The sequence below is a fragment of the Danio rerio genome, chromosome 15 (genome assembly GCF_049306965.1).
Source record: "Danio rerio strain Tuebingen ecotype United States chromosome 15, GRCz12tu, whole genome shotgun sequence".
Classification (NCBI taxonomy): Eukaryota; Metazoa; Chordata; class Actinopteri; order Cypriniformes; family Danionidae; genus Danio; species Danio rerio.
The window spans coordinates 515315-533430 of record NC_133190.1 but is presented as its reverse complement, the minus strand read 5'-3'; the positions used below and the strand labels follow the sequence as shown (position 1 = coordinate 533430).

At 41.8% G+C, this 18116-nt stretch overlaps 2 protein-coding genes across 6 annotated transcripts in view; one reads left to right on the top strand and one right to left on the bottom strand.

The window, feature by feature from the left end:
- Window positions 1–368: 368 nt before the first annotated feature.
- On the top strand, window positions 369–7182 carry nudt8 (nudix hydrolase 8). 4 transcript variants are annotated; one of them, NM_001077316.2, is given in 5 exon segments: window positions 369–419; window positions 3093–3728; window positions 6024–6156; window positions 6294–6371; window positions 6445–7174. In NM_001077316.2, coding segments are annotated over 4 exon segments (1083 nt in total). In that variant the 5' UTR covers window positions 369–419; window position 3093; the 3' UTR covers window positions 6682–7174.
- Window positions 7183–10964: 3782 nt separating this feature from the next.
- The window catches only part of si:ch1073-280e3.1, an 18096-nt gene continuing 10944 nt past the window's right edge, over window positions 10965–18116 (bottom strand). Inside the window, exons 12-19 of one of the 2 annotated variants that reach the window (XM_009291351.5) lie at window positions 17272–17369; window positions 15967–16084; window positions 15010–15157; window positions 13686–13762; window positions 13368–13459; window positions 12876–13008; window positions 11809–11858; window positions 10965–11229 (exon numbers count right to left, since the gene is read on the bottom strand). In XM_009291351.5, the coding sequence (XP_009289626.2) occupies window positions 11074–11229; window positions 11809–11858; window positions 12876–13008; window positions 13368–13459; window positions 13686–13762; window positions 15010–15157; window positions 15967–16084; window positions 17272–17369 (872 nt within the window). In that variant the 3' untranslated portion in view covers window positions 10965–11073. Of the gene's footprint in view, window positions 11230–11808; window positions 11859–12076; window positions 12650–12828; window positions 13009–13367; window positions 13460–13685; window positions 13763–15009; window positions 15158–15966; window positions 16085–17271; window positions 17370–18116 lie in introns of those variants that run through there. The other variant, XM_073924261.1, reaches the window with a different exon arrangement.

Here is an 18116-nt window from a genome sequence, read left to right as displayed (position 1 = left end):
TGCAAATGAAACAAGGTGTGTGTTTTAAAAAAGAAACTTGCTAAATTGTGACTATGTGTTACTGTGTTATTTGATTAGAGTTATAATGTATATATTAAGTTGAATTACTAGAACCAGAATAAAGCACGTTTTAAAAGTACAACAAACTAAAGGACGGATATTTTAAACTAACTCTTTATCGTAATTTTGCCATTTTCATCATAGAAGCTTAACCTTTTTGTGAAACACGTCAAAATGACTTCAGGTCGACACAAAATAAATAATAAATTTAATGAGCGTTGTCAGTTTGTGGAGTGCGCGCGCCCTCTAGGTGGCGAACACTCAACACTCAACACTCTTTCACACCGCAGAAGAAGAGGAAGTTCCCTCTGTCACAACATCCTTCAGACGTCATCGTGCTGATTATGTGTTATTTTAAGGTGAGTGCTGTTGAGCATATATAGCTATTGATATTAATATGTGCACCTGTATGAACTCAATGGCTGATCAGTTAGTTGTAAATGTTTCTGGTTAGTTAGCGATTATTTTCTGAACGACGAGTACTAATTTTAAACTGTGCTGTTCGCCAGTGAAGCAGTGTAGTTTATAAAGAAATAATACAGCTAGAGTAGTGGATAGCATGCTTGCTGTCACACGCGTTATGTGTCAGGTAAAGTAGGGGTTTAGTGATGCACTAAAATAATAAGTGACCTCTGTATGACACTGTATGATCAGCAGTGGGTTAAAGGCTCTTCTGTATCATGTGTGTAGTCTAAATTGAGGTTAAGTTGGGTTTATATTCGCTTATTAGTTCAATGACATGGCTCATGTTTTGTTTATTGTGCAACTTTGAATATTGAGTCTGAAATGGTATAAGTCTAACTTCACAACAACATTAGCACTACTCAATAGACTGTAAACAACGTTGTACTTTGATAGTCATTGGCTGATAATTTAATTGAATTCAGTTGACCTTTATTTGTATAGCGCTTTTACAATGTAGATCATGTCAAAGCAGCTTCACATAGAAGATCATAGTAAATTGTAAAAGTGTAGTTCAGTTCAGTGTGGTTTAATAATCACTACAGAGGGTCTGAACACTGGAGGGCAAATCCATTGATGTGATCCCAAACCATGCAAGCTAGTGGAGAGGGAAAAAAAACTTCACCAATTGGCAAAAGTGAAGAAAAAAAAGCGATGTAATGTGATTTTCCTGTTAGGAATTAGCAAAGAACACTTTTCTGATGTTAAATTATTAAGGAGGAAGTCTGAATGTGTGACTGTAAATCCAACTTTACCACAATTGAGTCTAAACAGCTTTGATTAGCTCTACTAGTTTAGCTAAGACCAACTAATGACTTTAAATAACGAGGAGAAACCATGCAAAACCTTACAGATGACCTATTATGGCTCTTTTTACAATATGTTAAGTGTGTAGTGGAGTTAATGTTACAGCTTAAAATACCACACAGGGCTCAACAATAAGGACTGCCCGGTGGCCCGGGGCCAGTGTGAAAGACACTTGGGACAGTAGACAGGATTGTTACTGGCCCCTATCAGCCAGTAACGTTGAGCAGTTTTTTTTTTTTTGTAACGTGGTAACAACCAGTACAGCGAAAAGATGGCAACATGGCGGCAAAATTAAACAATGAGGCTAAAAGAAAACATCTGTTTCTAAAGTCTTAGAAGCAGACAATTACATGGGAACAAAATTAAGAAACTGAAAAAAAAAAAGCCATTTCTATAAAAATTATTTAGAATTGCATTAAACTACCAGCACATTTTTCATACTGCTCTTTCATTTGCATAAAATCTTGAATTTTGCTTATTATACATTTATTAACATATTTAAAATGTTTAAATTCTAGATTCACAGGCATAATTTTGCCATTATTTAAAATATGTGGCTAAGAAATAGTTATTAACTTTTTAGTTTTTTTTTTTTTTGGTGAGGCCAGTGAAAATTTTGGCAGGGCAAGTAAAAATCTCAACCAATGGCCCAATCGGACCCGTATAAAAAATCCTTAGCGTTGAACCCTGCCACATAAATAATGTCCAGGGCTTCCCACAGGTTTGAAATATACTTGTTGTGGTCTCCGGATTGAAACCTTTTACCCACAGCATGTAAATTATTAATTATATGCAACAAACAAACATAAAATGATTTTAACTATATTTTTATTTATTTTAACACTGTTATACACTTTATAATGGGTTAAAGTTATTAAAAAAGGCTGTTGAAATGAAAGAAATCTACTATTTCTCTTACTTTAAACTATTTACTTTCTCTCTCTCTCTCTAAAGTTGCTTTATTGGCATGACATTACAGCATTGCCAAAACATTTAGATATTTATAAAGTACGTAACATCATCAGCTTAATAAAATATACAGCAAATCAAGAAATAAACAACAGAAAAAAAGGAATAAAAATATTCAATAATAACTACAAGATTATTTAAATAAGGCACATTAGTTAATTAACCATTCCCAATGATGTACAAATACATTGCAGCCAGTATAAATGTCATTTTGTTTCCTCCGAGTATATAGTAATTAAATAATTAATGATTTAATGTTTCTCTCGCGGCTGCACCAAGGTAATGCAAATATGCATACAAATAACAGCGACTTTAGAAAGCAAAAGCCGAAAGTCTCAGCAACTAGTACCCATGACCTGATGAAGATGATGTCAGCATAGACTAAGAGGATTATAGATGTGGCGTTTTAGATGAACAGCGACAGGAGCGACATAGACTGACAGAAGCATCTAGCACGCACTGAAGCGCACACACACACACCTGACCAGCACTCACAACACACACACACTGCTGTTTTACATCTGTCACTAGGCTGACGCACAACCACCTGTAGCTCCGCCCTCTTCTGAAAAAGAGCACAAGCTCATTTGCATTTAAATCGACAGTCACCAGAACACCACAGGTAGGATCAAAGCCTGAAAGGGTCAGTTTCACAGAGACTCAGCTCAAACTCGAACACACACACACACACACACACACACACTCTCACAGCAGTTAACATCTTGTAAAAGGCGCATAATAGCTCCATTAATATATGTGTGTATGTGTGTGTGTGTGTGTGTGTGTGTTTTCAGGATGTTCAGCACTCCGCATGTGAAGGCCTGTGTGAATCTGCTGTGGGTTCACAGACTGTCTCTCAGAGATGCTCATCTCCATCTCCAGCACAGACACTTCTGCTCCAGATCTGCTCTCACTCCTCCTCATAGAGGCGTATGTGCAGTGTCAGACTCTGAATACTCCCGGACATGCATTAGCACTCGTTTCCTTTTAGCACGCATGAACTTCAGCTGTGTACACTCAACGAACTCTGTCCTGCCGTTTGCACACCGCAGTTTGACTGCGCCTCCATCAGCGCTCTCCACTATAGTGAGTCCTGAAGGCTGCACGGGGAGACACACACACCGCTGGGGTCTAAATCAGCAGTCGTGTGTTAGCATTAGTGCAGGTCATGTGTGCGCTGAGAGCCGACCCGCAGTGTTTGCGATTCAGAGACGCAGACTGCACAGAAACGCACAGTTTGAGGAGTGTGTGTCTGCGCTGAACGAGGCGCGCTGCAGACGCTCGCTGCAGGCCAACGCTGAGCTGTACGAGCGGGACACACACCGCTGGGCGGCGGTGCTGGTGTGTCTGTGTGTGTCACGTGGAGATCCAGCGCTGCTCTTCACACTCAGATCCGCACAGCTGAAGGGCAGACACAAAGGAGACGTCAGGTACAAGAGCTCCTGTTTACCCCTTTTACACAACATAAGATCAGCCTTTGGTGTTCCCAGAGTGTGTCTGTCGAGATTCAGATCTAAATACCCTCAGATTATTTATTATACCCCGCTGAAAATCAAGATTAAGATTAATCTTATCCAGTTTCTGAGTCTAAAATACCACAGTGAGGTTATCTGATGTGTTTGTGCTGGAGTTTATTCAAGCCTTTCTGCAACAATGAGTCCCCAGTCAACATCAACGCTTCCCATTCACTTTAAATCCTCATTTGTAAGTCGCTTTGGATAAAAGCGTCTGCTAAATGACTAAATGTAAATGTAAATGTAAATGGGTGACGTCAGGCGTTGTCGAACTGCATTGTGGAGCCATCGGCACCGCTTCAGAGGCGTCAGCAGGGGGCAAACTATTTTCAGTCGGCTCACAATATGAGACACAAACCATGAGGAGACGCATGATTTTATAGTTTACAAGGTTAAAATGCAAATAAATAAATAGTATTTTAATGCCCTGCTACATTTGGTATTGGTCATTTTATATACAGATAACCACAACAAGTTCTATCATTATAATCATGTTTATATTAACACTATAAATGAGGAGGACTTCTCTCTCAATCCCCAGCAGCAGCTTTGCTGTATTGGCTATGACAGCATCGGGTGGAAAAACATGCAACAAACCCCATGGATCATGGAAACAAACACATACGAGCCCGTAATGTTGCGTAGACGTGGTCTCACCCAGTCTTTGGGTCTCACAGCTTGGCAGGTCTGCCTTGCCTTCAGGAAGCACACGCGCTCATGAATAATTAAGAAGCCGGCTCTTCTCATAGGATAAGAATACTCCGCTATAAATAATAATGAGATACCGACACATTTTCACTCCACAAGCAGATTCGTGATACTTTACCTATTTGGATCCTACCTTAAAAATAGTTCCAGAAGGTGAAATTAGCCGACAAAAGCTCCAAATTATCAAGTTTTCCCCACAATTAAAGCTGACAGGTGCTGACGCTGTCTTAGCTGATGCTCACACACACACACACATCTGTTAACATCTTGAAAACAGTACTCTAGGGTGTCTCGAACCTTTAAACTTGTGAACCTCATTCTTGAGCTGCAGCTGATCACAGGGCTGAACAGATCTTTTAACCCCAGGGGTCTGTTCTTCATAACCCGCTTAAATGATTTAAGATGATTCAGCAGATCTTGGATCTGTTCATCTCGATAACTGATCTCTGGCTGATTTGGTTCTTCAAACAAGTTTGCGAATCAGATTAAAATGTCTGGATGAGATCGCTGCGTGTGTTGTGAAGGACAGATCTATCCATCCTCCAAATCATGATCAGCAATGCAACGATTGGATGACGACACTTCAGCGTGATGACATCATCTGATTAATATTCAATTATCCATGTGAGCAAAATTACATACAATTCATAGTAAACAGTTTGTTAAATGTAACACCAATAACTTCACACATTTGTTGTGAGCTGCAGGCTTTACACTCTCATGTGTCGAGAGTATTCATCATGTATTTCAATGTATATCAGTGTATTTAGCTCTACATTTAGAGAAGAGTTTCTTTATTATAGTAGCCTAGGCCTACTCAAGGTTTATTAATCGGCATAAGGAATAACTATAAATTAATTTTGCATCAAAAAAGCATTTTGATCTCAGTAAAAGCATCTGCAACTTTTGCAAAACTTTAAATCACTGACATATTAGCGGTCACAACATGACAGCATAAATTATTATTCTTTAAAAAAAAAAGCTTTTTAAAAAAAAAAAGTTTATTTAATATATTTGTTTTTACTTATATATATAAGTGTATATATATATATATATATATATATATATATATATATATATATATATATATGTAACTGCTGTAAGAAAATATCAGCATTTGGTACATACTTTCAGTATAACCTTTGCTTGAACTGACCTGATCTAATCCTGTTTATATGAAATGAACCTGCTCCCGAGGTTTGAGTTACCAGAACTGTTGCTATGACAACAAGTCTCAGATAAGTTTTGAAGATCTAAACTATCGTGTCAAATCGTCAATATCTAAATCCAGCTAACTGAGTAATCCACAAACGAAGATCGGAGCCCAGTTATTTGCAAATCCTCTTCTGTGAACATGTTTCTATGCATTACTATTTAGAAATGTTAATACACTCCTGTCAATCAATCAAGTGGGCGGGGAAAACCAAACTCCTACATCACGTTGCGCTGTCTCTCAAAACCACTGGGATTTGGATGCCTTTAACCGTGCTCGTGTGCTGTTAGCTTTGCAGGAGGAAAGAAGGACCCGTCAGACAGAACTGTTGTGGATACTGCGCTCAGAGAAGCCGCTGAGGAGCTGGGAATCCACATCCCTGAGGAGAAGGTGTGGGGTGTGCTGAAACCCCTGCGGGATAAGGTGAGATTCAGCTCTCTGCTGTCAAAGACTGTACACACCAAGCCAATGGCAAAGATGAAATCCAACTGTTGTTGGTTCCCTCTGCTGTTAAACTCCAGCCTATCAGTGTGTTTCTCCCACTGTCTGCTCTTTTGCAGTCTGGAATGATGATAGCGCCAGTAATAGCCAACATCGGCCCACTGGAGGCGCTCTCTTTCCAGCCGAACCCCAGTGAGGTACAGTTCAGTAAATCATATCTTTATTTTTCCCCGCACTCTTCTATTAACCCTGCGCTGCTTCATTTGGCAGGTGGAGGAGATTTTCACCCTGACTCTGGAGCATTTGTGTGAGCCCCGGAACCGAGGATACACACACTTCCGCACGGGTGAGCGTTACGGGTACACACTGCCTGTGTTTCTCAGCCCGAAGCACCGGGTCTGGGGTCTGACAGCGGTGGCTCTGGATCAGGCTCTGAAACTCATCGTCCCACCAGAGCAGATGCTGGAGCGCAGAGTAATACAGCAGCAGCAGCGGGACGCTTCATAAACACACAGGTCACACACACATTCAGCTGCAGGAATGAAATATGGGTCATATTTGAGCAATAAACAAAAGGGAACAAGCGGTTCTGCTGTCACTGGGGCAGCCACACTGCAAAACAGGCTGTTCTTACTGAGAGTTTCTGTCTGGTTTCAAGTCCAAACATCTAAAAACTCTTAAATTAATAAGCGTTTTCTAGACATATAGTGTTGTTTTCAGGAATAATGAGTCAAAATAAAGAGAGATTCTCCTTAAAACAAGCAGAATAATCTGACAGTTGTTTTGGATTTGAAATGACACTATTTCTCTTCCGCATTGGTAGATTATTCTGCTTGTTGTAATGTAAAGCTCTAGTTCAGGCTTCACGTCTCTCTCTGTCACATTGGCAAGATTTTGATAATTATGAGTTCTGCACTTTATCCCATTATTGTAAAAACATTTTAAAGCTGCAGTCTGTAACTTTTATTTGCTTCTCTGAAATAAATGTTTGAGTTCATGAGCTGGAAATATCTACTCGTCCTAGCCCGACTCAGTAATGATGCTTTATTATTGGAGTTTTGCTGATATGGAAACACATCTGTGTAAACACAAGCCACTGAGGGCGGAGACTATGCTAACGAAGGACTGACAATTAATTTTCTGTGGGTGGAGCCTAAACACAAGCCACTGAGGGCGGAGACTATGCTAATGAAGGACTGATAATTATTTTTCTGTGGGTGGAGCCTAAACACAAGCCACTGAGGGCGGAGACTATGCTAATGGAGGACTGACAATTATTTTTTCTGTGGGTGGAGCCTAAACACAAGCCACTGAGGGCGGAGACTATGCTAATGAAGGACTGATAATTATTTTTCTGTGGGTGGAGCCTAAACACAACCCACTGAGGGCGGAGACTATGCTAATGAAGGACTGACAATTATTTTTTTTCTGTGGGTGAAGCCTAAACAAGCCACTGAGGGCGGAGACTATGCTAATGAAGGACTGACAATTATTTTTTTTCTGTGGGTGAAGCCTAAACAAGCCACTGAGGGCGGAGACTATGATAATGAAGGACTGATAATTATTTTTCTGTGGGTGGAGCCTAAACACAAGCCACTGAGGGCGGAGACTATGCTAATGAAGGACTGACAATAATTTTTCTGTGGGTGGAGCCTAAACACAACCCACTGAGGGCGGAGACTATGCTAATGAAGGACTGACAATTATTTTTTTTCTGTGGGTGAAGCCTAAACAAGCCACTGAGGGCGGAGACTATGCTAATGAAGGACTGACAATTAATTTTCTGTGGGTGGAGCCTAAACACAACCCACTGAGGGCGGAGACTATGCTAATGAAGGACTGACAATAATTTTTCTGTGGGTGGAGCCTAAACACAAGCCACTGAGGGCGGAGACCATGCTAACGAAGGACTGATAATTATTTTTCTGTGGGTGGAGCCTAAACACAAGCCACTGAGGGCGGAGACCATGCTAACGAAGGACTGATAATTATTTTTCTGTGGGTGGAGCCTAAACACAAGCCACTGAGGGCGGAGACTATGCTAATGAAGGACTGATAATTATTTTTCTGTGGGTGGAGCCTAAACACAAGCCACTGAGGGCGGAGACTATGCTAATGAAGGACTGATAATTATTTTTCTGTGGGTGGAGCCTAAACACAAGCCACTGAGGGCGGAGACTATGCTAATGAAGGACTGACAATTATTTTTTTTCTGTGGGTGGAGCCTAAACACAAGCCACTGAGGGCGGAGACTATGCTAATGAAGGACTGATAATTATTTTTCTGTGGGTGGAGCCTAAACACAAGCCACTGAGGGCGGAGACTATGCTAATGAAGGACTGACAATTATTTTTTCTGTGGGTGGAGCCTAAACACAAGCCACTGAGGGCGGAGACTATGCTAATGAAGGACTGATAATTATTTTTCTGTGGGTGGAGCCTAAACACAAGCCACTGAGGGCGGAGACTATGCTAATGAAGGACTGACAATTATTTTTTTCTGTGGGTGGAGCCTAAACACAAGGCACTGAGGGCGGAGACTATGATAATGAAGGACTGATAATTATTTTTCTGTGGGTGGAGCCTAAACACAAGCCACTGAGGGCGGAGACTATGCTAATGAAGGACTGACAATTATTTTTTCTGTGGGTGGAGCCTAAACACAAGGCACTGAGGGCGGAGACTATGATAATGAAGGACTGATAATTATTTTTCTGTGGGTGGAGCCTAAACACAAGCCACTGAGGGCGGAGACTATGCTAATGAAGGACTGACAATTATTTTTTCTGTGGGTGGAGCCTAAACACAAGCCACTGAGGGCGGAGACTATGCTAATGAAGGACTGACAATTAATTTTCTGTGGGTGGAGCCTAAACACAACCCACTGAGGGCGGAGACTATGCTAATGAAGGACTGACAATAATTTTTCTGTGGGTGGAGCCTAAACACAACCCACTGAGGGCGGAGACTATGCTAATGAAGGACTGACAATTATTTTTTTTCTGTGGGTGGAGCCTAAACACAACCCACTGAGGGCGGAGACTATGCTAATGGAGGACTGACAATTATTTTCTGTGGGTGGAGCCTAAACACAAGCCACTGAGGGAGGAGACTATGCTAACAAAGGACTGATGATTATTTTTATGTGGGTGGAGCCTAAACACAACCCACTGAGGGCGGAGACTATGCTAATGGAGGACTGACAATTATTTTCTGTGGGTGGAGCCTAAACACTACCAACTGAGGGCGGAGACTATGCTAATGAAGGACTGACAATAGGTGCGTTCGACTTGAACCACAGCTGCAGTCGTTGATCAACAAGATTAGTCGAGCACTGGCGGGGACGGAGTTGAAAACTGAGCTGGACAGCCGGACACTTCGGGGCTCAAAGTTGCTGCATGGTGTGATCATTTATTTATTTATTTATTTACTGCAATAACAACAAAAGATTTACAGTACAGATAAATCAGAATACAGTCTCCACAGACTATAGTTCATTTTTAAATAATACAGGAATTATAAATTAATTGAAGTAGCATACTGTACAACAAACGCATGAGAAATAAGGGGAAAACGAGAGGGCACATAAGAAGGAAATGCATATCCATGAATAGGGTTATTTTGGATAATGAAAGCATTTTTAAAAAGCACTTTAATCCAAAAAGATTGAACAAAAGGACCAAAATAAATGAGCTACGCTTTACGTAGAAATTTCCCAGCAAGAGCAGGTAGATCAATGTCAAACTTCAGCATAAACGGCTAGACTGGAAAGAAGTATTTTATTTTAATATCTATTTTTATATTTAATAAAATATTTTGTTTACTTCATTTGTTAAGAAACCTTTATAGGGGTGTCAGGGTCAATGATGATATTTATTTTATTATTAATTAAACAAGTCTGTAAGACTGAAATTTGTGAGACGGATACTGTCCAATAATAAACCCGAACACACGTGGTTGTTGTCATGCGGTCAACTCGTGTAATATCAGTGTCGTCATCGCAACTCCAGCAGTCGCTCTTCAAATGCTGCACCAGCTGAATCAGTCATCTGATCTCGGAGCGCTGTCGCGGTACTTTAAAGCCACATGTGACAGTCACGTGGCGTCTGCGCAGCGTCAATCATTTCTAACCAGCGTGCACCGCTTTTAGACAGATTTCCATTGATCTGCACAGCGCTGCATGAAGTCGAACGCACCTAATTATTTCTGTGGGTGGAGCCTAAACACAACCCACTGAGGGCGTGGACTATGCTAATGAAGGACTGACAATAATTTTCTGTGGGTGGAGCCTAAACATAACCCACTGAATGCGGAGACTATCCTAATGCAGGACTGTCAGTCATTGCCTGTGGGTGGAGCCTAAACACACCCCACTGCAGGACCGTCAGTCGTCGTGGTGCTGCGCTGCTATGAAGATGATCAAGTGTCATGTGGTCTGTTATTCACACTGAATGTGTTGTTCAGTCCCCCAGTCTGACCCTGAGAGGTCGTTTTATATGTGAGCATGTGATTTCATTTCTTAAATGCTTATAATAAAAGTGTTTCAAAGCTTCATTTTGTGTGTGTGTGTGTGTGTGTGTGTGTGTGTGTGTGTGGCAACGATCCGTAATTGCTCAAAACCTGCCAGAACTACTTTAAGTGTGTTTATCTGAGAATAACCAAACACCTGAGAGTGCTTATCAGCCAATCAGAATCAAGTATTCAGCGGCCCTGTGGTATAACGGAAATCCAAAAAACAGTGGCACTCCTAAAAGCCGTTTATCAAATGATTATGAACCAAGCTCTCATACATGCGGTCTTAAACTTGTTTTATTGTTATGTATTCTCTTTAATCTGACAGTGTTTCTGGAGCACAGGTGATGCAGGTGTGTGTGTGTGTGTGTGTGTGTGTGTATTGATGTTAATCAATAAAGCTGATCTGCTGCTGAAGGTGTAGTTTCAGCCATGGCATCAGAGTGAACACACTAATGTGGAAGTCACTGGCGTCCTGAACAGCTTCTCTGTGTTCAGTCCGAGAGTCACACGTCTGCTTGGAGCCCCAGCTGATCACTGCCACCTGGAGGACAAGAGAGGACACACGGATTAAGCTCAGGGTATTTTTGTAAACAGAGTTAGACAGAGTTAGAGTTAGACAGAGTTCGACTGCTCAGAAAACCACAAAGCACTGATGATTTCACTTTCATATTTATATATGCATGCTTGTAGTTTATTTATGACGTGGACTTGATCATCCCAGTTGATCTAGATCAGGGGTGTCAAACTCAATTCCTGGAGAGCCGCAGCTCTGCTTTTGTTCCAACCCTAATCAAACACACTTACCTGCAGGTTTCAAACAAGCCTGAAGCACTCAATTAGTTTGATCAGGTGCGTTTGATTAGGGTTAGGACTAAACTGCAGAGCTGCGGCCCTCCAGGAATTGAGTTTGACACCCCTGATCTAGACGAATGATGGTGAAATCATATGCATATCACAGGAAAATAAAGCATCGCAATGTCAGATTTGTCCAGCAGTGTGCAGCCCTAAGATTAAGGAGTCAATTACAGAGAGTTTGAAGCCCTTCAGAGTTTACCCTTGGTGTTTCTCACTGTGAGGTAAGGAAATGAAGTCAAATAAAAATAACGCTCAAAAGCCTCACCTGAAAGTATCGCATCCTCCTGCGCAGAAACAGCGCTCCTCCTGAATCCCCTGCAGGACACAACACACAGCAGATGCAGAGAGCACCGTATATATAGAGTATGCAGACCATATAGGCCAGGGGTTCCCAAACTTTTCAGCACGCGACCCCTAAAATAACAATGCCAGTGACTCGCGACCCCCAATATCCTCTGAGGTGGTTATAAATACAGAAAACTGGCATGCAATGGCGCCAAAAGTCTATTCTTCGTTAAATTTTTTTTTTTTTTGTATGTCAGTGCTGTAAATGGGCCAGAAAGTTTAACCTGGTGTTATAAAATCAATCTGCTGCATCTGACGCTATTGTCTTTAATATAATTTAATTACCCCAGGGGTCACAATTTAATAGAACTAGTAAATAAGCTACTATAGTAACTATAAACGACTGTTTTTTTTCTCTTCAGTTGGTTATGGATAAAATATAGTAAGTCTTATGGCCTCATAATAATAAGTAGATTTTTGGAAATCACCAGGCGACCCCCCCTTCATTGTTCCGCGACCCCTCAAGGGGTCCCGACCCCCACTTTGAGAACCACTGATATAGGCCATTTTGAGGTATGTAAATAAAAACAATGGTCCCAGTGCAGTTCCTGTTTTACATTGTTCATTTCTACAGCTTCCGAGAATCCAAAAAGAGCCACATGTTGATAAATAATGTTATGATCGCTGTTTTAACATGAAGGTATGACTGAATCGCCTGTTGTTACAGTTATGAAATAGTTTAATAACAAGCAGGAAATGTTGATGGGCCAATGACATCACCATATTGAAATGGTCTACAGCAGGGGTGTCCAAACTCAGTCCTGGAGGGTCGGTGTCTTGCAGATTTTAGCTCCAACTTGCCTCAACACACCTGTAAGGATGTTTCTAGAAAGCCTAGTAAGAGCTTGATTAGCTAGCCAAGGTGTGGAACTAAACTTTACAGGACACTGGCCCTCCAGGACTGAGTTTGGACACCCCTGCTCTATAGAGTATACAGTACAGTAGATATAGATATCTAGAGTATGCAGATGCGTGTGATCGGTTGACCTTTGCAGGTGATGTGGTGTGTGTTCCTGTCTGATCCTCCAGTGCACATGAAGCGCTCGGTGATGATGTCCGCCAGCGTGGCTCTGCTGTTCTCCTGCAGGACAGATCTGGCTTTCTCTGTGCATTTCTCTCTCTATGGAGGAAAGAGGATCAGATACACTACAGTCTCTCCGGCTCTGATGATCAGGCAGAAACACTCAAACACTGCAGGACAGGAGAGACTCAGGCTTTTCGAGGACTCTCTGCTGCTCATCAACCTGCTTTATCTGATCCAAACACTGTACCAGCGGGAAATATCTTCACTCTTTCAGAAAAAACTCTTTTCTAGATGAATATATTTTCAAAAGGTCATTTAGACTGAGATGTTCAACTTCACTGTCATGTTCATCAGACCACTCTGTCTCCAGTCCTGCTGCATTATCATCCTGACACACACCACCGCCTTCAGGAGACCTGAATATATATATATAAATATATAAAGACAGGACTCACTTTAGCGCCGCTGTGTATGTGTGTGTCTGCTCGATGTGTTCCCTGTGAGATGAAGTGAGCCGGCGTCTCCTCCAGGTGGAGCAGGACTCTCTCTGATGGAGCACACAAACACTCATTAAACTCAAACGGCTCTGAAACAAGTGCAGGATCAGGAAACGACGGCAGAATCTTCTCTTTAAATCAAAGCAGGAGAAATGTCGAGTATTTAAAAAAAGAGAACAACGTGAAGTTGGTCAAATGATGATCGCATTTCTATTTTATTGTCATCCTCCTTAATGTCTTCATCAACACATATGGATTAGGTTGGCCTTTACTCACCGTGCTGATCACATGTAGAGCCCGCAGCCATTCTCAGAGCCCGATTCGAGGATTTTGTACAAGGCAAACAAATGGGCCTGTCAAGAACAAGATGCTGAACATTAATTGACTAAACAGGAGTGTTCAGACTCATTTAGATCAAGTCTTTACTCAGTTTCAATGAGAATGCTCCAGGGTTGCCAGATCCCAGCTCAGTGACAACTCAAACCAGCACAAAAGTATGAAAAGTCAGCCTGATCTCATGAGGAGACGTAAGTATTTTAACTTTGTCAGTTTAGTGGCTAATTTGTTGCTAATTTCAGTCGTATGAAATTGTACGATATTAAAAAGGAGGTGTGGCTCCGAACCCCACCCCTAACCCCAACCGTCATTGGGGGATGAGCAAATCGTACTAAATTATACAAATTAGATCATACGAATTCCTACGAATTACCCACCAAATCAAAAAGTTACGAATTGCTGTGAGATTGTGTTGGTAAAGTAGCCCAAATTTCTTCCTTGTCCAATCAAAGTCAATTACCACATAGGGAAAGGTTCACCGAATCTTCTCAGTCTGTAGTACACATTCAGATACAGTATATGTGTTAAAGTACTGACTCACACTCTGCTCATTTATTATGTTTAATACAATCTTTGAAAGAAGTCTAAAAACTGCAATTGTAACTCCGCCAGTTGTATGCCACCCAACCTGCTCCGAGCTGGTATCGAACCAGCAACCTTCCGCATGGGAGTTGGTTGCTCTACCAAGGAGGCTAAAGACCATGGTCTGGTGCATTTGTCCCTAGAGCACCTTTAAAGGTCAGAGGAGTGGGGTTTACCTCCACAGCACTTACTAACTGGCCTCCCTAAACCTCACTCCCATCCGGGTCACGGCACCAATGTAACTCAGCCGGTCCAACAAGCTACTTTTCCAAGGGGGCTAAAGAATATTGCTTGTCACTAAAGCACCTTTAGAGGTCAGAGGACTAAGGTTTACCTGCACAGCATTTACTAGCTGGCTTCCGTTACACAATCCTCAACTTATATCCATGCAACTGCATTATCATCTGTGTATGAAACCACATCACTGACAGCACTGCAATACTCTTTCAGCAGGTATTTAGGGCACTATTCATTAATATCACACATGGTTTGTCACTACAGCACACCATATTGTCTTGGTGAGTTTTTCGACACGATATTTATCAGAGCGTTCATTAAAGAAGACTGCGTTGTAGAAATCTGAAAATATCTGGCAACAGGGGTTGATCAGAATGGCTGAAAACTGTAATGCTGCGAGCACTGGAGTACAGAAGCAAACATGAATCACGTAGCTGACTCGTACCTTGTCTGTCGAGATATTGTGATGTTTTCCTTCATCCTGATCAGAGCGATGTCGTAATCATAAAACTCCTTCACATCCTTGTCCTTCAGCCCTGACACGTTGAACTGCGAATGAACGATCAGCTCCACGGCTTTAACTTCTCCAGCACCTGTATGAGAGATTTGAAGCTCAGGCCATAACTCAACAGTGATTTGTTCCGGGACCTCGCAATTCACAAATTAAGCACTGAATTAGATGAAAAGCTGTTTAAACACAAGCGGCGTCAGTAGCAGCAGGCTAACGCTGACACTCCATTAAAAATTCATTCATTCATTCATTTTCTTTCGGCTTAGTCCCTTTATTAATAAGCGGTTGCCACAGCGGAATGAACCGCCAACTTATCTAACATATGTTTTACGCAGCGGATGCCCTTCCAGCTGCAACCCATCACTGGAAAAACATCCATACACACTCATACACTACGGACAATTTAGCCAAGGAGCACCCTGGGGAAACCCACACAAACGCAGGGAGAACATGCAAACTCCACACAGAAACGCAAACTGACCCAGCCGAGGCTTGAACCAGGAACCTTCTTGCTGTGAGGCGACAGCACTACCTACTGCGCCACCGCTTCGCCTCCATTAAAAATACTGGGGTAAAATAAATGTCCATGTAGTAAAGAGATGACAGAATAATGTCAATTAGTGCAGTGCTTCATGTCTGGTGTGAATACTGTATCTCAGTCAGGCAGTGAGGATCATTGATTTGTAAAGAAACCAGATCTTACATGTGGAGAGTTTCTAATGGAGTTCACCAGCTTGAGTGAACTTACTGAAAATTAAATACAAGAGGTTAAAAGTGGTGTTCAGGAACACAAGTAAAGTGGAAAACTCCTGTCTGTGAACTGAATCAATAGATGATAGTTCTCGGTTGTGAGTCTGGGTTGGGATGGTTGTGAAGGACGTCAGCTCTTACCGTGGGTGATTTTGATGTCCGCCGGCGTGGCTTTGACTCCGCTGGCCTTTATTAAGCAGTGAGCTGCCGTCAGCACCATACTCTCACTCACGATTGACCCGCGGCACGTTTTAGTTCCCTGAAAGACAGAAACAATGAAAAAATAGGATCTGCCATCTGAAAGAGCTGTTTTTATTGATCATTTAAAAAGCTGAATCAACAACACACTGCCGAAACTGCTTTTCTCACTCAGAGTTGTGTCTTGTTTCTAGTCCAAATATATAAAACTCTTAAATCAAGAGGCATTTTCCTGACAATTAAAAAATCCTGTCTGATTTTCATAAATAATGAGTCAAAACAAGCAAAATAATCTGCTACTGGGGTTAGCAAAACAAGATTGCTTTTGCGTTTGAAATAAGACTAATCCGCTTTCCCTATTGGCAGATGGTTTTTCTTGTTTTAAGAACAAAACTCCCTTCATTTTGAGTCATTGTTTCTGAAAACATTTTTATTGGTCTACTCATTTCAACATATGTTATTTCCAGATAACAACCGCTGAATTTAATAACACATGCTCGTTCAAACCCATGTACATTTAATCATCTTGACCGTCAGTGAATACGTTCACATCTATATTTAACTGCCCCACCACTGTTTGACGCCATCTAGTGGCTGAATAATGCAGGTTAGTGCATACTCCATCAGCTGTTTTCACTCGGTCAGCTTCGCCTTTCATTCATTCATTTTCTTTTTGGGTTAATCAGGGGTCACCACACCGGAATGAACCGCTAACTTGTCCAGCACATGTTCTATGCAGCGGATGCCCTTTGAGCTGCAACCCAACACTGGGAAACACCCATACACTACGGGCAACTTAGTTCATTAATTCCCCTATAGCGCATGTGTTGGACTGTGTTAGGGATTAATCAACTATTATGACTCAGAACAGTGTTTAGTGTCTAATGTTTATGTTTAGTGGTCAGTAGCTGTGTAATATTCAGGATAAAGCACAACAAGAACGGTGGTTTTCTCAGAATAAAGCCTTCAGTCTTCAACAGCAGCTGAATCTGGCTGCTGATAAACCTGTCTGCCTTCTTCTGAGAGAATTCTGAGAGCACAAGCTGTTCAACTTTATCTCTAACATATCAGTTAGCATGTAGTTTTATAGTTGTGTTGGTGGTGTTCTGCTCGTCACCCACTAAACTTTACACGTTTATGTATTTGAGCTCTCATGCTAACGTGCCCTGTCTAGTAGTTCTGAGCCTTTACCTAGGCTTTATTAAAGTGTTATATGTTAAACCTGTGAGGTGAGTTCAGTTCACTGACCCAGAGGAGGTCTACGTGCCATGGTTTGGTGTAGGAGACGTCATCAGCGCTGCTCTGCTCCTCCTGAGCTATTCCACACTTGGTCACGGCAGAATCACCTGAGAAACACAGCAAGTTCACACTTTAGAAATCACACACAGAGGTGGAAACACAAGACAATAAAACCATCAGGAGTGTTAAAATAATAACACAGCTGTAATCATTGGGCTTTCCATACAACACAAAGTAGTACTGGAGTCAGGTAAAGATGATCACATTAGCCGCGTTTCCACTATCGCGCCTAAAGCGAGCGAGCCAGGGCGAGCCAAGGCCAGTGGCGTTTCCACTGTCACTTCCGGGGCCTAATCGGGCCAAAGCGGGGCTTTCTTGGGGCCAGCAGCCGGCCTTTTTCGGCCCGCCGAATACCTTGGGCCAAAGAGGGCCAGCCGGGGCTTCGGGGCGGAGTAAAAGGAGAGGCGGGCACAGTTTTCCGATCGCACACGAGTATATGCGCCAAACACATAAACAAACAAATAAATAAGAGAAAGAAAACATCTGGAACAAATTATAGGCTGGGGTCTTTTTTGCATATGATCACCCTTATGTTTCTCTTTTAAATGTAAGGTTGTTGCATAAAATGATAGTTTTAATAAGTCACTTTTCTTTGCTGCATCTCTTTGATGTTTCAATAACGCATACTAATCTTTACACCATATTAAAGACACAGCAGACAGTAAAGGTTTTCAAGAGGTTTTGTCAAGTTTAATAAGTGTCTTTGCGCGTTTAGATGCCTGTGCTTGTGTGAGACCGAGGAAAAGAGCGCTCCATTCTCTGTTGATGCCGCGAGCGGCTTTTTTCTTTTCTTT